Source organism: Dromaius novaehollandiae, chromosome 1, assembly GCF_036370855.1.
Source record: "Dromaius novaehollandiae isolate bDroNov1 chromosome 1, bDroNov1.hap1, whole genome shotgun sequence".
Taxonomy (NCBI): domain Eukaryota; kingdom Metazoa; phylum Chordata; class Aves; order Casuariiformes; family Dromaiidae; genus Dromaius; species Dromaius novaehollandiae.
In genome coordinates, this window is record NC_088098.1 from 193,755,974 (window position 1) to 193,775,369 (window position 19,396).

General features: G+C 38.0%; 1 protein-coding gene across 4 annotated transcripts in view; it reads left to right on the forward strand.

Moving 5' to 3' along the window:
• The window catches only part of LOC112982149 (probable tRNA methyltransferase 9B), a 46,554-nt gene extending 27,961 nt beyond the window's left edge, over window positions 1–18,593 (forward strand). For 3 of the 4 annotated variants that reach the window (XM_064504932.1, XM_064504931.1, XM_026098308.2), the window contains 3 exons: window positions 817–1,013; window positions 3,502–3,675; window positions 17,165–18,593. In XM_064504932.1, the coding sequence (XP_064361002.1) occupies window positions 860–1,013; window positions 3,502–3,675; window positions 17,165–18,204 (1,368 nt within the window). In that variant the 5' untranslated portion in view covers window positions 817–859 and the 3' untranslated portion in view covers window positions 18,205–18,593. The remainder of the gene's footprint in view (window positions 1–816; window positions 1,014–3,501; window positions 3,676–17,164) is intronic. The other variant, XM_064504933.1, reaches the window with a different exon arrangement.
• The last annotated feature ends 803 nt before the right edge of the window (window positions 18,594–19,396 follow it).

The window sequence follows — 19,396 nt, forward strand, 5'->3', positions numbered from 1 at the left end:
TGGCAGCATGTGGGTGGAGGAGGAGCCGCCTCTCTTGATGGTCCAGTTCTTCACATAAATCAGTAGACATGCTGGCATGGGCAACATATGTTAAAGGAAGTTCCTGATTTTTACAGCTTCATCAGTTCTGCTGGAATCCTTTGCTTTCCAAAGCTTCATGGTGAACTGAACAGTGATCAGAATGACAGAATACTATTCACTGCATCGCGGGGTTTTCCTCTGGGCTTTGCTAGTATCAGTGCAGCACGCCAATCCAGAACAGCTGCAAAAAATGATTCTTGGAAAGCTTGAAAGATTTTTCTGCACAGCAACACATGGCGTCAACGAACTATGCAATGGGAAGTCCTTAAGCATGGATTTTCCAGAGCGCTGAATGAAGCAGAGAAGGAGAGATCATGCCTCTTAGGGGTTTTGTTTCAGACTATTCATCATCATATTAAGTTGCTGTTTTTTAAGATGCATCTATAAACAAAGAACTTAGAATGTACCTTTTTTAAGGAGAGACTGAAAAAAAGATAGAAGACTCTATAAAGCAAAAGTTAACATATTTCAAAGGTATATTATTATAAGCAAGTTAATAAACACTGAGTAGCAGGTCCTAAAATCTCTTTCAAATTTATATAAGAAAACTACACATTGTAAAAAATCATAGAATAGGTTATCTTTCTTTCTTTAAAAGCCTCAGCAGTTTCTCCTTAATGGCAACATAGCATTTGGAAATGTTATTTTCTAAATATACTTTATTGCCTAAGTTACAGAAATGTATTTTGGTAACGCGAGTTTCTGCACTTCTTTTTCTCCTCTTACTTTCTCTAGGACAGTTGCATTGATTTTGATGAGTTAGTCTAGCCTTGTCGGGATGGAGAAAGAGGCAAGCCAACTCGAGAGGGACCACGTTCACAGTGTATATGAGAAAATTGCTCCTTACTTCAATGATACACGCTACAAGGCATGGCCAAAGGTGCAGCAGTTCATTTCAGAACAGGAACCAGGCAGTCTGATTGCTGACATTGGTGAGTGAGGTTGTTTATCATATTGCTAATGAGAGGGTAGAGTTGTCTTCTCTGTCTGTCAGTCAATGCTTGTGGCAGAAGAGTTTGGAGCTTCTCTGCAACCTGTGAGTCAAAATGGCCAGACTATCAAATTTGCCTCAAATTTTCTTCACCATTCATAGGTATATGAAGACAGTGTCACTTTTCCCAGTACCCAGTAGCAAATGTTGCCACTTAATTTTCTTAAGATGTCACTAGTGGATACTGATGTTTGTATGTAGGCATGATAATTCCAGAATTTTAAGTCTTGTATAGCTCTTACAGTGGGTATTGTGTTTGGCCAGGTTGAAGCAAGTATCATGACACTGTCCTTAGTGCTTTGGGGAGTAATGTGTTACAGTTTTTAATTCCTGAAAGTTTGAAATTTTGTAAATTCTTGTAGGGAGGCCTGCATATTCTGCACCTACCCCACAAGTGGAAGTCATGCTGCTTGCCCAAATGAGATCTGAGGTGGCTATGTTGTTGCTGCTACATGTCTAGCCTAGACCTCTAAATAGCTTTTTTACATCTTTTTCAATCTGTAATCCTTTCCAGCAACACCCGTATATAGTTCCCTCCCTTTTACTTTTTATCTTTAAGTATCAGATAGCAATGTTCATGAAAAAGAAAATGAATATCCGATAGTTGGGCTAATCATATTATCTTGTTGGGTGTCTTTCAAGCTTTACCATATGTTTTTTCCGTTTTATCGTAGTCTAAACGCTGGGCACTATATTCATACCAGATCTTGGCAGATTTCACAGTGTTTTCAATGTGAACAAACAAATGCACACCATGAGCCACCACACTGAATTTTTACCAATGTCACAGACTTTTAATAAGAGATCAGGCTTGACTCCTGGGCTTTGGCCCGTGGAGGCTGCCGACATGGTGGTGTTGTGTCCATGATGGGAGTTGAGTTTCATGTGAGACACAGTTGCCAACAGTGCTGCCATCCAGCTGTAGAAGAGTCAACCTGCAGAGTTCTCCGCTGTCCTTCCACGCCTGGGGAGCAGGTGCTGGCATCAGTTTAGTAGAAATGATTGTAGTACTTGTTGTTGGCTCACAGTGGAGCCTTTCCCTCCAGAAGTGAAAAGCAGAAGAAGTCCTGGATTTCACTTCCAATCAGAGCTCCAGGATAGTCCTCGTTCTTCTCTTTCTCCCCAGTAAATAGTGTCTAATATTAGCTAATGACTGGCACTGCTTAACAGCACCTCTTCTCAGCTGATGCTGGAGTCTGTTTCATAGCCATGAAAAGGACTATGAGATCTCCAGATATTTCTGGATATCTTCGTCCATTCCTGACAGACAGGATCAGCAGTTAATCTTAGAGAAGCAGTTAGGAGTAGACTTCTGCCTGCAACTCAGCCAAGACTCATCTCGTATTGAAATGGCATAACAGACCGACAGGACTGGGAGGCTCTGGACTGAACATAGGAACCGACACGGGGTTTCAGAATAGGTACTATGGGATGGCTGTAACCTAAACACAGGGGTTAAACATTTAGAAGGCTCCAGAATAAATTTAATTTAAAAAAATAATTAAATTAGGGATAAAATCTGGGCTCTGACCCAAGCTTAATATTTGATGTAAGCGTAGCCATAAACAGGATGTGAACTAAGATCTGCGCAAGGTAAACACTATTATGTTAGTTCCATGCATTTGCCTCCCTGATCTTAATCTGAATGATGATTTTCATGACGCAAGTGAGAAAGGGGGATTTTTAAACTGATAACTTTAAAAGGCACTGATTTTGTGTTAAGATCCAGATAATTCTGAAAACAAATTATCAAAATTTTAGATAATATCTGTTTTGCTACTGACATTAAAATAGTTATAATCTAAAGATGTGTGCCTTTATTTCAACACAAGAAGTATTTCAAATTGGGAAGGTGTAAATTTCCATGTCCGAAACACCACCATGAAAAGGAAGCTGCATGGAGATACCAGAAAAAGGAACTTCACTGTTGTCATGGTGACAGCAATTAGCAGCAGTTAAACAGCAAACAATGGATTTAATGGTTTGGTCTAATAGTGACTTAATTACTTAGCCTGCTAGTTTGTCTATCAGCATTTCAATACACAGGAATAATTTAGCGCCGTGTTCCCACTGCATGATGCTTTCACTTAGCATTTTGTGACTATTACAAGTAGAATTGCAGTAGCATCATTACCATAAATGTTTTTGATTCTGTATGTGGTGGGAAGGCTAAGGTAAATGCTCTCTAGCAATCCCACTTGAACACCTCCTGTCAGGCAGCAGAGAGAAAGGAGCAGTCTGTGCTCATCGAACTATAATGGCAAAAAATCTGAATTCCACCGCAATCATATCTTCTTTAAAATGGGTAGAGAACTTCAAACTGTTGAGGCCAGTCAAGGGCTCACATCATGGCTAATGTCAGCAGCACATTATCTTTTGCACAGACACCAGACGACCACCTTTCTTTCTCCTCCTCATTATTTCTTCAGGCTGTGGAAATGGCAAATACCTTCACATCAATTCTCAAGTCTATAAACTGGGTTGCGATTACTGTTTCCCGTTGGTGGAATCAGCGCGAAATGAAGGCCATGAAGTAATGGTATGTCACAGCTTGTGTCTGCCGTATCGAAGTGAGTGCTTTGATGCTGTCTTATCCATTGCCGGTAAGTTTGTGTACTGTCAGCTTCTATAGGCCAGACCTTTAAAGGGTCTAAAGCATTTAGGCTGCCTTTGTAGCCCCTTGTAGGTTTTTTGTCAGTGAGCAACAGAATCTTCTGGGCTGTGTAGATCACGGAAATACATATTAGCATAGTAAATTTATATTAGTGCAAACTCACAGTGAAAAACTGCAAAATGGGTAAGTCACATGGATATGAGCTAAGCTTTAGTCTCATGCAAGCACTGCTAAACTACAATGTGGAAAAAAGGAAAGGAGAGCCTTATTTGTGCTTTATGACATGGCACAAGTTTGAAATGTTGGCTCTGACAGGAGGAAGATGTAATAAAATTTGCTTAAGAACACCTGGGGAATTTCTTATAATGGAAACTACTGCGGAAAGGGCTAGCCTGGAGCATATCTCCGGCTCAGTATTAAATCCCCTTATCCTTTTGCACCTTTCCAGACACTTGTTTTCACTCCTATACTCCAGCTCCTGTTGGCCAACTTGGTCATTTTTGTGCTTATGAGGCAGGAGGACCACAACACTGATTTGTTTGGAAAATAACCCAGCAAAATAAAAATGTTGCTTTTAGCTGAATCAGTTACCCACCGCTTCACTGCAGAGATCTTGTTTCGGCACAGTGAAGGCGGATAATGCAGAAGAAGAACAAGGAGCCAGTGACAAAGCAAGCAGAACTGCTTATTTCAACGGCCAACTTAAAATGTTCATCAAACAACCTCAGATTTCTTTCCTTGTCTTTTAAGATTTTTTCTTTTTGTTTACTTGCCCTTTTCAGCCTAACTTAATGATAGAGGAACTGTCTTTGCCACTTTTAAAGTAGACTTTGAATGTGTGGCTGTAGCTTTACACCTTGCTAGTTCCTCTTAAATTTTGAGGGTTCTCTTGTTTTGGGAGTCTTGAAATTACTCACCCACCTTCTACAAGTCAGGTACTAAACTTATACTGACTAAAAGTAGGACACTACTGGAAATGAAACAAACTACACTGCTCAGTGAACTTGATTTTCTTTTTCTCATAAACTAAGGAGAGTGAAACACTCTAAGCCTTGTTAAATCAAAGTGAAATGTTAATATCTCACATCTCTTGAAGTTAGTGAGTAGCCTTACACAGCCTCTTCTCCCTGTCTCAGGTGACCTTCCTTTAAGCCCTGGGGAACTTTACTTTTCAAGTCCAGGTCCAGGTCTTATAATTTGACATTCAATGGAATTTCAGGAGTGCATTATTGTCTCTCGTACATCATTCTACACAGCTCTGAGCCATGCTTAACTACACTGACCGAGAACCTTTCAGTCAGGAATTAAGAAAAGTGACCGATAGCTAACGGTCCTTATTATTAGGTTTTCACTTCCTCTGATGAAGTAATATGTCAGGGTGTGTGCCCAAATGTGATCTCACATTCTCAAGAAATCCAGGGTAAGGAAGCACTAGACAAGCCTGATTTGCTGAAGAGGATACGTAAGCACTGCTCAAAAGTTTTCTAGGCACTGGCATCTCTGGGCCCCAGAGCGACTTATGAAATATAGACTACACAGAAGCAGGGTAGCTGGGGTGAGGTTGCTGCAGACGAACTGTAGATCTCCCAATCCAGAGAAAGCTGAAAGCGCTGTTTGTATGGCTGCGGTGCAGGATGCAGGAAGGCACTTACAGGTCAAACCAGATGGTTATGGAGTGTGGCCCTTGCATTAAAAGGGACTATAACATAGCTGCAAGTTACAAAGTTGTTTCTGTTACATCCACAGCCATCACAGATCATCCAGGAACCATAGGAGGTCACGAACCAAAGATCATGATTCCTTATTATTGCTGAAAAAAACTTGAAAAACATGGTTCAGATGTATTATAAAGCTTCAAGAAAGGCAAAAAGACCTCTCCTTGATTTAATTACATATTTTTTATTTTTTAACCAGCTTAACAATTTTGAAAACACGAATCATCATTTGTAAGTGTGTCAGCAACGCAAATACTGGTATTTTCACATTTCTTCCAATAATTTATAAAATTATAATTTATATTCATACATTATACTCAGACACTATATCTTAATAATGATAAGGTATAAATTATAAAATATATTAAATTGTTATATATATTCGTATAGTACTATAGTTTGAGTAAGCATGTGTTTTTTTAATTCTTCAGTAGATTGCCTAGGGAGGCAAAAAATTTCTATAGGAGTCCTAAAGCCAGGTCTGTAGTACGAAATCTTGGCAGAATAGCAGCATCAGGCCTAAGTTAATGATTTCTCTGTACTCAACACCTATAGAATATGCATATATAGTGAAGTATTTTTGCCAGTTCCATGACTGGAATAACCTATACTGACAAGAAACAAATCTAGACATGATATATCAGCAAAATTTTAAAGTGGCTTACTCTCAAACACTTAACTTTCTGTTGAAGGAGACAAACTTGCCCTGTGAGTATGCCGTTCATTCCACTATGTTTTCACTGCATTTAGAAAGAAATTGTAGTCACTTTCCCAGTGTATTTATAGCATAATCTTATTTGAGATTTCATAAATATCACCAAACAACAGAAACCAGCCCTTTTGCTGTATATTGATGGCTTTGTAATTGTTAGCATGATGAAGCTATTCCTATATTATTGAAATCAGTATTTTTGCCACTAACAATAATGGAAAGAGGACTGGCATTCATTTATTTCCACTCTGGCTAGGGAATTACTTCAAATCACAATGCAGCACTTATATTTTTTAGCGTAGCTGTACCGTTGTCAGCATGTTTTTCTTTATTACCTGGCAACATCATGTTCTATGTTAATTAAATCTTTTGTGTGTTGAGTTCTTGGACTCTGAAATAGGTAAAAGACAAGAAGAAGATTTTTCTATTAATCTGGATAAGTAATTTCTTTCCTCCAAATGCAAAGTTGAAGACATATTTTTCTCTCTTGTTAGGAGTCAGATACTCAAGTCAGTCAAATTATTTTTTATTACTGAAATATCTGATCAGCCTCTTCACCTTAGTGGTAAAAAATGGTGAATAGCATCAGATGGTTTTCCTTGGTGTTAATACCAATATGTGAAAATTAACTTCAGTTTAATCTTGATCTTTTAGTTATGTAGTAATTTAACAGAGAAAGCGAGAAGAACCTAAAGGAGATAAAACTGTCTAGTCTTCAAGTTTACACTGTCTGTGAATGTGGTCTGTATAATTACAAATAATATAATTATTGTTAAAGTTTACAAGGTTGGAGAGTCTCTTAGGGACAAAAATCCCAAAAAAAAGTTCAGGAGAGTTTGCTTACTCTATAAGGTTGTGTCTTTATGGCAAAATTCAATGATACACTCCGAGCAAGAAGAAACCAAGTGTTAGTATCAGAAGCAGTATCATATTAATGTTATATTGCATTATTGTGCCAAAAAACATGAGTGTAACATTGCAACACCATTGTTATATGGTTTCTTTGCCCCATAGACTATTTCTGTGCAGCCTTGGATATTTCTGTGTAGCAGTGAGTTTTGTCATATAGGTATATCATTACTGACTGCCAGCTCTCCTAAATTCCATTTCTCATAAGGATCACTTGGGAATACATTTTAACAGTTTTTTTAAAAAAAACTTTTTCCAACAAAAAAGCAATGTGCATAGAATATGATATTCCCTAAAAGAAGCACTATTAAAGGCACAATAAATAACCTATCCCAGTGGAAAGCAGAGTGTAATTCAGCTCTTGTACAGTAGCATAAGGAATTCTTTAATGCCATAGAAATTGAGAAGAAATCATATAAAAAGAAGAGATAGGGACATATGGCTAGCAATAATTATAAGGGATAGTGTGAAGGACCAAAATCAGGGTGGCTATAGTATGACATGAATTAGCACTAAGAAGAGGTTTATAAATGCATACAAGGAAGAGGAAAACAAATGAAGTATGAGTCCATTCCTCAAAAGAAGAACAAATAATGGATGCCAGAGAGAAAGCTGGAGATAGCCAGTGCATTTTTCTTTGGTCTTCCTGAAAAATTAATTATGGTCATCAGCTAGTTAGCAGAATTTTAACCAGGGACTGGAGTTTAGAATAAAAAAAGGAAATAAGAGATTAAACAATACTTAGATAAGTTAGGTAATGCAAACTGTGAGGAAATCATGAAATTCATCTTAAACTACTTGAAGAATAGCTGATGCAGTCTCTGAATTGGCAGATTAAGATCTCCAGAAAGTGGAGAAAGGCAAACATAATACATGTTTCTGAAAGGGAGAAAAAGGACATCAAGAAGAAGCCAGCCTACCTTAGATTTCTACAAGGATACTAGAATAAATAATTTAAATGTGTAAGAGCCTACAGAATAATAAGGGAATGGGAAACAGCCAACATAGCCAACATACCCCAACAAGGTACTATCCCTGTGGGCAGGATAGCAGGAACAGACATGGTATATCTTGATTCTCATGTCATTGTAAGTAAAAGAAGTAAATATAGTTAAGAATACGGCAACACATAAGATTGCAAAATCATTCTCAGAATGGATCAGTGGTTCACTGTCCAATCAGAAGGCATTTCAAGTGGGATCCTCTTGGGATCCACCTTACATCTGTTTCTATTCAAAATTTTAATGAATAACTCTGATGGCAGGCTGGAGAGTGTGCTAAACAATTTGTGAATGGCTCCTACATAAGAAGACTTGCAATTCCTTTGGAAGATGGGATTTGAAATCCAAATGATGGAGAGATTGTTTGAAATCAACAAGATGAGATACAAAAGCCAACAAGAAGGAAGTATCATTCTTGAGAAGGAAACTTTAAATGAACCAAATGAGAAATAAGATCAGGCAAGATGGACCATAGGCCAAATATGTATGAGTATCGTGATGCTGTTAGAAAAACAGGCCAATATCATTCTGAGAGATGGTGACAGAACTGCTGTATGGAAGACAGAAAAACTAGTTATCCTCTTGTGCTTGATACTTTTGAAGTCCTACTTGGAATATGGTATCTGTGTTTTGGGATCAAGCTTGCATACAAAATGGAGACACGTTAAAAAAATGAAATGTAGAAAATAAGAATTAGGAGAGGAAGCTGAAGGAACTGGGTTTGGTTAGTCAAGAAAAAAAGAGGAAAAGGCTGAGGGAAGCATAATAGTCCTCAAATACATAAATGATTTTTACAGAAAGCTGATCTTTCCTTTACATAGGAAAGAAAAAGAAATAATCATCTTAACTTGCAGCAAAGGTTATTTACCTCAGATATTATGAGGCTTTTAAGACCAGGTTAGACCAATATCTGTCAGATTTGGCCAAGTATTTAATTCTGCTTTGGAGCCAGAAAATGAACTATGTTTATTTTTCTTTATCTATTTTAATTTAAAGGCCACCTGGTGTTTTTTTTTTAAAAAAATCTATTGAGTGTCCTATATCCTATTGCTGTTTAATGTTAATACAGCTCCTCTCGCAGGAGCCAACTCTCCTCCCTAATGAAAGTTAGAAGTGCAAAATACTAATAAAGTCTGACCATCTCAAGAGGGCTCAGAGACAAAGGATTAATGCCATCCACAGAGGGATTTTCTGTTTCTGATGAGGTGACCCACAGAGTACCTTTGCTTCTTTTGAGACATCTGCAGGCCCTGATTCCAGCTTTGGGCTCATCAGTGTTACTGTTTTATTTAATGCAAATAATACAGTTATTCCTAAGTAAGCTATGGCAAATTCTTACAGATGCAGAGAAGCTCCAAGATGACAGTTGAAGCCTGTGGCTGAGATTTGCAGGCTTTATCTGTAATTCACCCCGTTTCTCTCACTGTGCTTGTCAGCTGGCAGTGTTGTGTATTAGTGCAGTTCTCGCCAACAGCAAAGAGGCTGACTTTTATCTCACTTACTTAAATCAGGAGCTTCATGTTCCTAGCATTAATATATTCATACAAGTTATAATTGATTTATCAAAAATATCCTAATTTTATTTCCAGTGGATGATGTATAGTTATCCCAGGATGAAGCCAGGTTAGAAAACTTGACTCAGGATTTTCTTCTTAGAAAAATGTGCATCACAAAAAACCCAGCTCTGCCTCGTATGGTCACCTCTGTTGCTACAGGTTACTGAAGTATAGAACTGGAGCAAACTCCAAATATAGCCTTATGTTTTGTTTAATTTTCACATTAGCAGTCAGCAGCCTGTTAAGCATTTTTAAATGTAATTATTTATTTTAGACCTCAATTGGCCATCAGTGGTCTTATTACTCTTGTTGTGTTGACAATATATCTGTTTTAAATCTTAGCTACATGTTCTTAACAATATGTTACCTGGTTACAAGGTCTTGACCAGCTGTTCCGTGTCATTGAAAGAGGTAACAGCTTGTCACTGCACAACTTTTTAATATATGGCTGTGGTCTCTCAGCATGCAAAGCAACGCAGCCGTGGTTTTGAAATGAGCACTCGGCTCAACAGCTTCCACAGGACTTTTTTTGCAGGATTTTGCATATAATGCTGTCACCCAGCAGGCTTTGAGGGAACTGAGCACAGAATTTTCATTTTATAATACAGCAAAATTATTCTCCTGCTGAATAAGACGTTATGATCCCAGTTCAGAAGGTCTTGCTTTGAGTATATAGGTATGGAGCTGTGACACTTAAAGTGGATGTCTGGCCCAGTGCCTCGGATGCCTGATCAGGTGTGTGTGCAGTGCCAGGAGAGAGCAAGGTGCCCCCAAAAGACATTTTGAGTGCTCCTGCAAAACTGAGCAGGGCCTTGCCTGGAATTAATCTGTAGTAAACACTAAGTACAGCTGAGGAATGTCTAAACAGATGCATCTTGGTGTTCATGCATCTGAATTAAGTGCATATTTGAACATTTGTTCACTAAAGATCCAGAGCACTATGGCCTTCTTTGGTGTGGGAATCTGAGCTTAGTGTTTTTTAAATATGTCCAGAAGAGATTTTGCTTTTCTTTTTTTCAGTGTAGCCTGGTACTCAGAGCATTCATCCAGAAGGTGAGAGAGCTAGATTCAGTTCCTTTCTCAGCCTGAGGGGTTTCAAGCCCACATTTTCAATATTCAGGAACATGTCCCAGCCACCCAAAAAATGGCTGTGGTGGGTAAGCAAAACCTCCACCAGCCATTAGAACCTGCAGCCAAAAAGCCAAAAGGAGATTGAGCGGAGGGAGCCTATTCCTGTGCCTAGTGTGTAGCAACACATCTCAGATGGAAGGACCCTGCTCTTTGCATTATTTCTTCTTTATATACAATGACTGTGTAGTGGAAAATGTACAAGCAAGATTAAGTGGTGCTGGAGAGCAGACTTTCTGAGTCATGAATTTCATAAACATCTACTCAGATGTTTAAATCTTTCTTACCTAAATCCCATATTTGGTGCTCAAATAAACCATATGTATCCCTGTAAAGCTGGATCCTATCATATCTGCTCAGCCTCTCTATGAGCTTTGCCTGAGAAACGACAGAAACACGCTGTGCAGAGACAGGCACAATCTCTTCAGTGCTTGCTTCTCTCATCCATCTCCAGCTCACACAACATTTTAAAGCCAGCGCCATCAGTGTATGTTCTGCATTAAGCTTTAATAACCCTGGACTCTTGTCTAGCTGCCTGAGCAAGACCGAAAGACAGTGCCCTCTGAACCCCAGCGATTCAGTCCGGCAACTGAGCCACCACGGTACTGCCGTGGGCTGACTCCTCTCCAGCCAACTCCAGCCAGACCCCGGTTAGTGGGAAGAGGGGAGGAGGAATTTGAGCTCAGAACGGGGACCTTGAGGATGGAAAAAAGCAAAGGAGGGCAAAGGCTTAGAGCGTTGCTCCACTTGACCGTATTTTATAAACTTGTTCTGCTGATTTGAGGTACAGGTGTCTCCACTTCTATGTACCTGTGACAAGCTTTTCAGAATTATCTTTTCTGTAAACGCATAAGTAAACCCACTGAAACCAGTGTAGCTACTCAGATGCTTAAAATTAAGCATATAATTCCCAAATCAAGGCTTTAATAAGTTAATTAAATTTCATAATTATAATGATTTTTATAAAGGCAGTATCCTCATTTGCTAATGCCAACTATACATATGGGAAAATTAAAGAAGGCAAAAATTTTGCAATATAAGTAATTAAGGAGTTATTTTTTTAATAGAAAAAAGTTTTAATGGAAACACTGTTTGAAGTTTACTCAGTAATTCTTTTATATAATTCTTTGGTATATTAGTATTTTTCCTCCCTTTTTTATTTTTGATATCACCCTAATGAAAAGAATAACATTTAACATAGAATCATGCCTTCTATATATGTTCCAATTGTTCCTATTATTAGAACTGACAGAGATAAAGTGACATCTGAAGTGTATATACAGTATATACAAAAGAGTCTGTGAGATAAAGATTCTGTGATCCTTAAATACTTTCCAAATGTCTCTAAAGGGATTTAACTTCAGTAAGGAAATTTGACAGAGAAAAATAATTTCTGGTTACACAGATTTCTTTGCCATTTAACAGGTTTTAAATTGAATCACTGACCTAAAATATTCATTTTGAAAATGACTTCTAAAAAAATTCAGAGTTGTTGATACTTTCAGTGTTGTTCTCTGAAGACAGCTGGAAGACACAAAAATGTATCTCACACTGTCTGCTTGTTCTAAATAATCCCTTTTAGTAGGATTAGTCACAGTATTAAATTAAGAGAAGGAGCAATTAATTATATTCTTATAAAATGAAGAAGAGAAAAATCTTTGAAATGTTCTCCCTTCCTCCTCACCCCCTCCATGCAAAATCTAAATTACATATGTACTTTTCAGTTATGGAAAACCTTTCAATTTTCCATTAAAACAAAAGTGGCAGGAATAAACAGTACATGTACAAAAGTAATTTGGATTGACTTTTAGGTATACTAGGGGAATGTATGGCCAAAATGAAAAGGAATGTTTAATTTATAACAACTGTTAATCTACGAAGTAAGCTCTTGCTGCTGCAAACAGTTGTCAGTAGTTTTTGACAAGCACCTGTGCAGAATCTAATTGATGCCAATTACATATGTATTTGGCAGAGCTGGCCAGCAATTATTATTGGAGCAGTTTTACAGGCAGAAAACAAGACTGACAAGAGCCTCTAAGCAGACGGCTGGGAAGCTGAACATCGCTGTACCAGTTTGCCCAGAATTTAATTTTTCTGTAAATCACTTCCTGCAAAAGTGACATTTTTTATTACTTTGCATCATCTTTTTTTTCCCCTCTCATGAATGCTTTACATTGCCCCAAACAAATACTTTTGCATTTAGGTTCCTTTTTTGCCATGATTTGTTTGGATATTAAATAAATTTGAATGTTTTCCTACTTGTCCCTATCATCCATATCATGGTGTTGGTTCATCTTGATCATATGAATGTCCTTCATGAAAGCCTTTTTTATTGTGATTTAAGGGTTTTTTTTTCTTTTTCTAACTATTGCTATGAGAGTATACAAGTGTTGCACAGCAGCTGGAAAGCACTGAATGTTCTGTAGAAAAAGAGGATAATCTTCTGGATGAAAGGATAGTGGGCAAAAAGCTACGGAAAAGAACAGTATAATAACAAGGATATATCACTAGCTGTCTGAAAAACATGGTGAAAATGACAACAAAATATGAAGAGAGACTGCAAGAGCTGTGAGGGCAGAAAACACAATATCGGAAAACTGCAATTATCCCTGTGTCATTGTGCAAATGATGCACAGGGGCATGGCACCGCTTGGAAAGATTAATCAGAGAAGCCACAAAAGGAAAACAACTCTTATTTAGCAGCAGACCCACATCAAGAAGTAATGGTGCAAGAGTCACACTGACCGTAGTGCAGCCATAATCAAATCTCCCAATAGGAACAAAAAAGGCTTAAAAAATACACTGCATAAGAATTAATTACCAATAATGAAGAAACTTGGAGAAAATTGAAAGGAAAAGCCAGAAGGGTAAAATGTGAGCAGACAAGTGTGGAAAGTGCTGAAAGACTCAATGTTGAATGTTTAGTGTAGGTGTATGGCACCCAATAAAAGGCTGCTATTCAACCAATTTCTTTGTAATTTGTGCCTACAAACAAAATGAATAGTGTACTGATAAAGTTTTCTGATGACATAGAGTTATTCAGGATAACTGACTGCAAAGAGTTTCAAAAAAGAGGCTCATGTGAAACTAATGACTGGGTGCAAAATTGCAGAAAAATACTTGTCAATACATGCTAGGAAATGCACATAGAAAAAAGAACTAAATATACATTCACAGTGGTACCCTCTATTCCTGTTCAGGAAAGAGATATTGAAGTCATTATCAGAGTAATTTTCAGTTCTCTGAAAACATTAGCTCAGTATTCAAACCTGGTCAAAAAAGTATTCAAATATTAAGAAAAAAATGAAAACAATCCAGCAAATATCACTATGGCATGAGATAAATAACTGGTACAACTATATCTTGAATATTACATGAAATTCAGGTTTTCTCCATCTCTAAAAGGATATAGAAGCACTAGTCAAGGTCCTTAGACTGATCAAAGGTACAAACTGTTGCTGTATGGGGATAGATTAACAGGCTAGGGTTCTTCACCTGAGAAAAGAGGTGTATCATATAAAAGAGGTGTATATATCATACCATTCTTGAGAGAGACATGATAGCATTCTGGAACCCACAACTGATAGGAAGGTAGTGAACAACAAGTAAATCTTTATGGTTTCTTATGACAAGAGAACCACAGGGAAGAGTTAAAACAGAAGGAACCATTAAAATATATATATATATATATGTAATTAAGTTGCAGATCCCCTTGACATATTAATTTGTGTAATGAGAACTACAAGTGAGTCCAAGGAAGTATTCCTGGAGGACAGATCCATCAGTAGCTATTAGATGTAAGATCCAGCCTCTGGTTCTGGAAATTCTTCGGCTGCTGACTGCAAGAAGCCAGGGGAGTGCAGCAAGTAGGGGATCACTCTTCTCTCCTTGTTTTATTCCCCAAACATCTGGTGCTGACTGCTGCCACAGTCCAGGGCTGGATTCATTTTTGATTCAACCCAAAATGATAGCTTCCCTTGCTCTGATATTGTTTTCACCACCTGCAAGCCTCTATATATCTTGCAATTTAGGACAAAACTAATTTTAATTTAACTAATTAATAAAGTACCAGCCACTATGACACACATTATGACGCACTTGCAAGCCTGTGGACCCTTGTTTTGTGTTGTTTGGAAGCTGTGAAGTCACCTCAAAAAGCTAATGAAAGATTATTGACATATGAGCCCCAGTGCCTCCTCCTTGCCAGCATGGGAAGCGTTGCAGGAGAAACTGATTTAAGCCATTACTGCCTGGTCCAAGGTTGTCAGGCTGGTTCATTACCCTTAGGTACAGACGGGGTGATCTAAAGCAAATCCTGAGGCTTAAGAGAGTAGAGAAGCAGGCTCTTCTTGCTGCTGGAGTGAAATCAGGCCCTAAGTGAATATTTATACCTCAGTGCCAGCTAAAGTGAGTAGTCGTCTTTGAAATAGCACCTTATTATTCAGTTTAAGCACAATTTCAAAGTAAAAGGAATTTAATTAAAGAAAAAGAATTAAATTTTTTTTTTATAAATGGCCTGCTTTAGGTGAATGTGACTGTGTGGGAATCATGGTCCCTGACAGGTTCAGCTTTGATTAAAAACAATAACGTACAATAATTCTCATGATGGTCTGTGGTTTCAATATCGTTTGATGCTGCCCCAGGAAGAAGTTCTCTTTCTTTCCTTGGGTTATGCATTTCTGAATGTAATACATCACCCATAGCTTTTAAGATTACCACACAAATTTATTGTGAATACACTAAACTTTTGCTCAGCATGAGATTTTATTAATAAACTGTAATTCCTTAAATGGTACTTAATGCCTTTTTAATTAAAAATCCCATAATGTTTCAATGCCAGACTCTCAACTACTGCTGCAAGGCCTGAGCATTTTGGGATTGATTTCTGTTCATCCTAAATAAGTGAAACATACAGACAGAGCAGCTGAATAACTAAATGTTAAGAGACCCTATTTCTTTAAAGCTTGTCTTTTGATCCTCACATTGCTGCAGAGGCGCCGAATGCACTATTCATTGCAATGAGAGTGTCTTCCTATCTCAGCTGGATTTCATGCTGTTATTCTTGTAATTGTAAAGTGTCTCTTTTTCTGAAGCAAAATGGATCTGATGGTGAGTGGTGGTCACCCTGGCAGATTCAGACATGCTGCACACACACAGCTTCTGCCAGCATTTTCTATACTTTACATTTCCAGAAAGAGTTGAAATTTTGCATTTTTTTTCCTTGAAGGAGCTTTTTTTTCCTGTGGGAACCAACATCTCAATAGTGTATCCAAAAACTATTTCATCATTGCACCCTGAAGTGTTGTATGTAGAAGTATCTGCAGGATCTGGCAGAGGCATTTCCACTGAAGAAAATGTAGGAGGAGGGTTGGCTAAGTACAACTAGTTCTACTGCTTTTCTGTTTCAGCATCTTTAATATTCATCCTTTCCAACGCTAACCCAGCATTGTTTAATACTCTTACTTCTCATGTAGCATCACTCATTTAGCACAGCCAAAATTTTGCTGAAGTCCCTGCTGTGCACCAAGACCCAAACAACCTCACTGTCTGCTCTGAATTGCTTCAGAACCGCCTCCATCTGAGAGCAGGAGCCTACCTGTAACGCTGCCATTAGGCAAATTTCTTCCAATCCTGACACCAATTGCCCTTTTGAGGGCAAAAATTTTTATTGAAATTAGAGTCACATCCAAACTCAATTCTGACTCAAGAAAAGTTCTGCTACTTGAATTTTACCATCATAATTATGAGGCATTCTCCAAGCCAGGCATGTTTGCATGGTGTATGTGGTTATCAAGCAAGAGTGGGATTATCTAATTGTTAATTTTCATGAAAATGCTTGTGAATGGCAGACCTAGACAGCTGCTAATTGACTAAGTGTCTTTCACCCTTATGTTAATGATTTAAATGTATCCAAGGCCAACCGTGACTGGTCATTTTTACTGCCCTATTATTTGATGTCTGTCAATAAAGAAAGAGAAATGGATAGGCAGTTTTAGCTTAGTTCTTTTTTAATGAGTATCTTCAGCAGAATCACTAGCACTGCTGTTGCAAGACCATGTATGGACTTGATTTCCGAAGTGCTTCTTTCAGACTACAGATGAGCCTTAAGTGAGGATTAAAAAGGGCCAGGTTGCTTTGCCATTAATCGGGTGGTAACTTTTTATTGAGAAAATGAGACTGTTGTGCTGTTTATTGCTGACCTGAAAGATGTCACTTGTGTCAGTGTGTTTCTAAGTTCTACTTTGTTTTTAAAATAAGTTAGAATATTATGAACTCTTCTCACGTATTAGAGATAACGCATATTAGAGAATGATATGTAGCACGATAGAAGATAAATGATCAGTTCCTGTAGTTCAAACCACTGGCTGCCAATGTGTCAGAACCAGTACTTGTCCTTATACTCTATATTTGTTAGTGTTTTGAGGGATACTTATTCACCTCATCTGTTCTGTTCTAGTGATTCACCATTTTTCAACGAAAGAGAGGCGCATGCGAGCAATAAAGGAGATGGCTCGCATCTTGAGAGTAGGAGGCCAGATAATGATATCTGTGTGGGCAATGGAGCAAAAACGGAGACGATTTGAAAAGCAAGATGTCTTTGTTCCTTGGAATCCTTCACCTCCCTCCTGCTCCTTGGGTGATCCATGTTCACCTGGAATACAAAAACCAATTCTTCACAAGGACAAAAAGCTGGCTTTGAACCAGTGCTGCCATAAGTTGGATGAGACTTTAGAGGTATACAGGAAAGCCAGAAGTTCTTCCTGTGGAGGGGGGAAGAAAACCCTGTGCACAGTGTTTGATAAATCGCTGAGATGGTCTCTGTTCTCAAGATCACTTGACTCCGTATTAGACTTGGGTAATCAGTGGCACCGAGAAGAGCTCATTAGGTATCACAATTACAGTGTTCAGCTGAACGAATTAAACAGAAAAAAGAGAATTGAAAAAAACAGGGAGTGTGGCTTTCTGAAGCACGTTTCCAACTTTTTTCTACACTGCAAACAGAGTTTTGAAAATACAACAGCTTTTGAAGTGGCTGTTAAACCTATGCCGCCCATGTCACGTTGCTCCAAGGCATTCAGAAGTTGCTACTCAGAATTAGGCCGAGAGACTATACAGCTCCCTGTGGCTGCAGATACTACTAACAATGGCAGCAGAGTGTGTTTACCTGACCTGATTTCACATCAGAAAGAATTAGCTGTCAGACAACAACTTAAAATAGATCATCACCCAAAACAAGGAGCTTTCTGCGAACCTCGCAACAAAACCAGAAGAGACTGCTCTCCACAGAAAGCAGTTGAAGAAAGTGCCCCGAGCATGAAGAGCAGACAGCAGCAGGGCCCTAATGGGGCCTGTCTAAGGTATTACCATGTTTTTAAAGAAGGGGAGTTGGTTGAACTGATAGAACGTCATATTCCTGAGCTACATATTATTGATTCATACTTTGACCATGCAAATTGGTGTGTGATTGCAGAAAAGACTAAAGTGTGGAAGATCTAGGGGAACTTTTTATATTGAAAGGCACAAAGAACACTTAGGGGCTTTCTTCCTTTTGAAAGCTCACTGCCTTTGAAAATCTTTCCTGAAGCTTTTCATAGCCTCGAGTTTGTTCGGGGGCAAGAGGGAAGCATGAGGAGGGCAGTGTTTTGAAACTCTCAGGCTCTGTGACTTTGTTTTCTTTGATTTTGTTCTTAAAATACATTTCTATTGAAATTTTTTTTCTAGAGGTATTATTTCATACTGAGCACATTTTAGCACACTGATCCCTTTTAATAAATAGCTGCCAGCTGTGTTTTGTTGCTTTAAGAAAGGTAAAATACAGTTGGAAGTGGATTGCTGGATTGTTTTTTATGTGTATATTAAAAGTCTTTGTTACTCATTTATAACTACGTACTCAGTCACGTCAAATTTTTATTTTAGAATTTATTGTACTCTGCCACTTGATGTAACATAACATGGGAAGCAATGGAAAGATGCATTTTTTTATTACAGTTCACTTCGTCAGCGTATATGAAACTTCCAGTCATACTAGACAGTCTTTTACAAGAATTACCATATATATGGTATGTGTATAGTTGTCCTAGTACAGACAGTAACTGGTAACACTGTCACACAGTCTAGAGATCTTTCTCAATGCCTGGTAACAGTTGCAGCCAAGAAAGCTAACAGATATGTGCCTCCATATAGGCCAGTACATGACCCCCCAAAAATCAGTCTTAAAAATGAGCTTGACACATATATTCAAACTAAATTCCTCTTTCTCACTGTCAGCAGAACTTGGAGAAGTCATAAGGATTTAATAACTCACTTAAATCTGTACAGTGAATGAGCATAGCACAGAACAGTGTTCCAATGACTGTTAGTCAACTGAGAAAAGATTTATTAACATCAGCATGCAATAATAATGTTTTTATCTATGGGTCTGCCTTTTGCAAAAATCAGCTTTACTATCAAGTTTTTATAGATACGAGGGTAAATAACTTTGCTTAAGGTCACATAAAATGGAAGAAAGGTTTAAAAGAAAAACAAACAAACAAAAATCCCAAACAACATGTTTGCTTTGTTAATAATTAAGTATGTGCTAGGGAGGTCTGTCCATAATTTAACTTCACACCTTCATTTCTGTGGATTCATGAATCAGCAAGTCAGAGATCAATCTTGTTTTCTGCATATTCTTTATGTGTCTATCAGT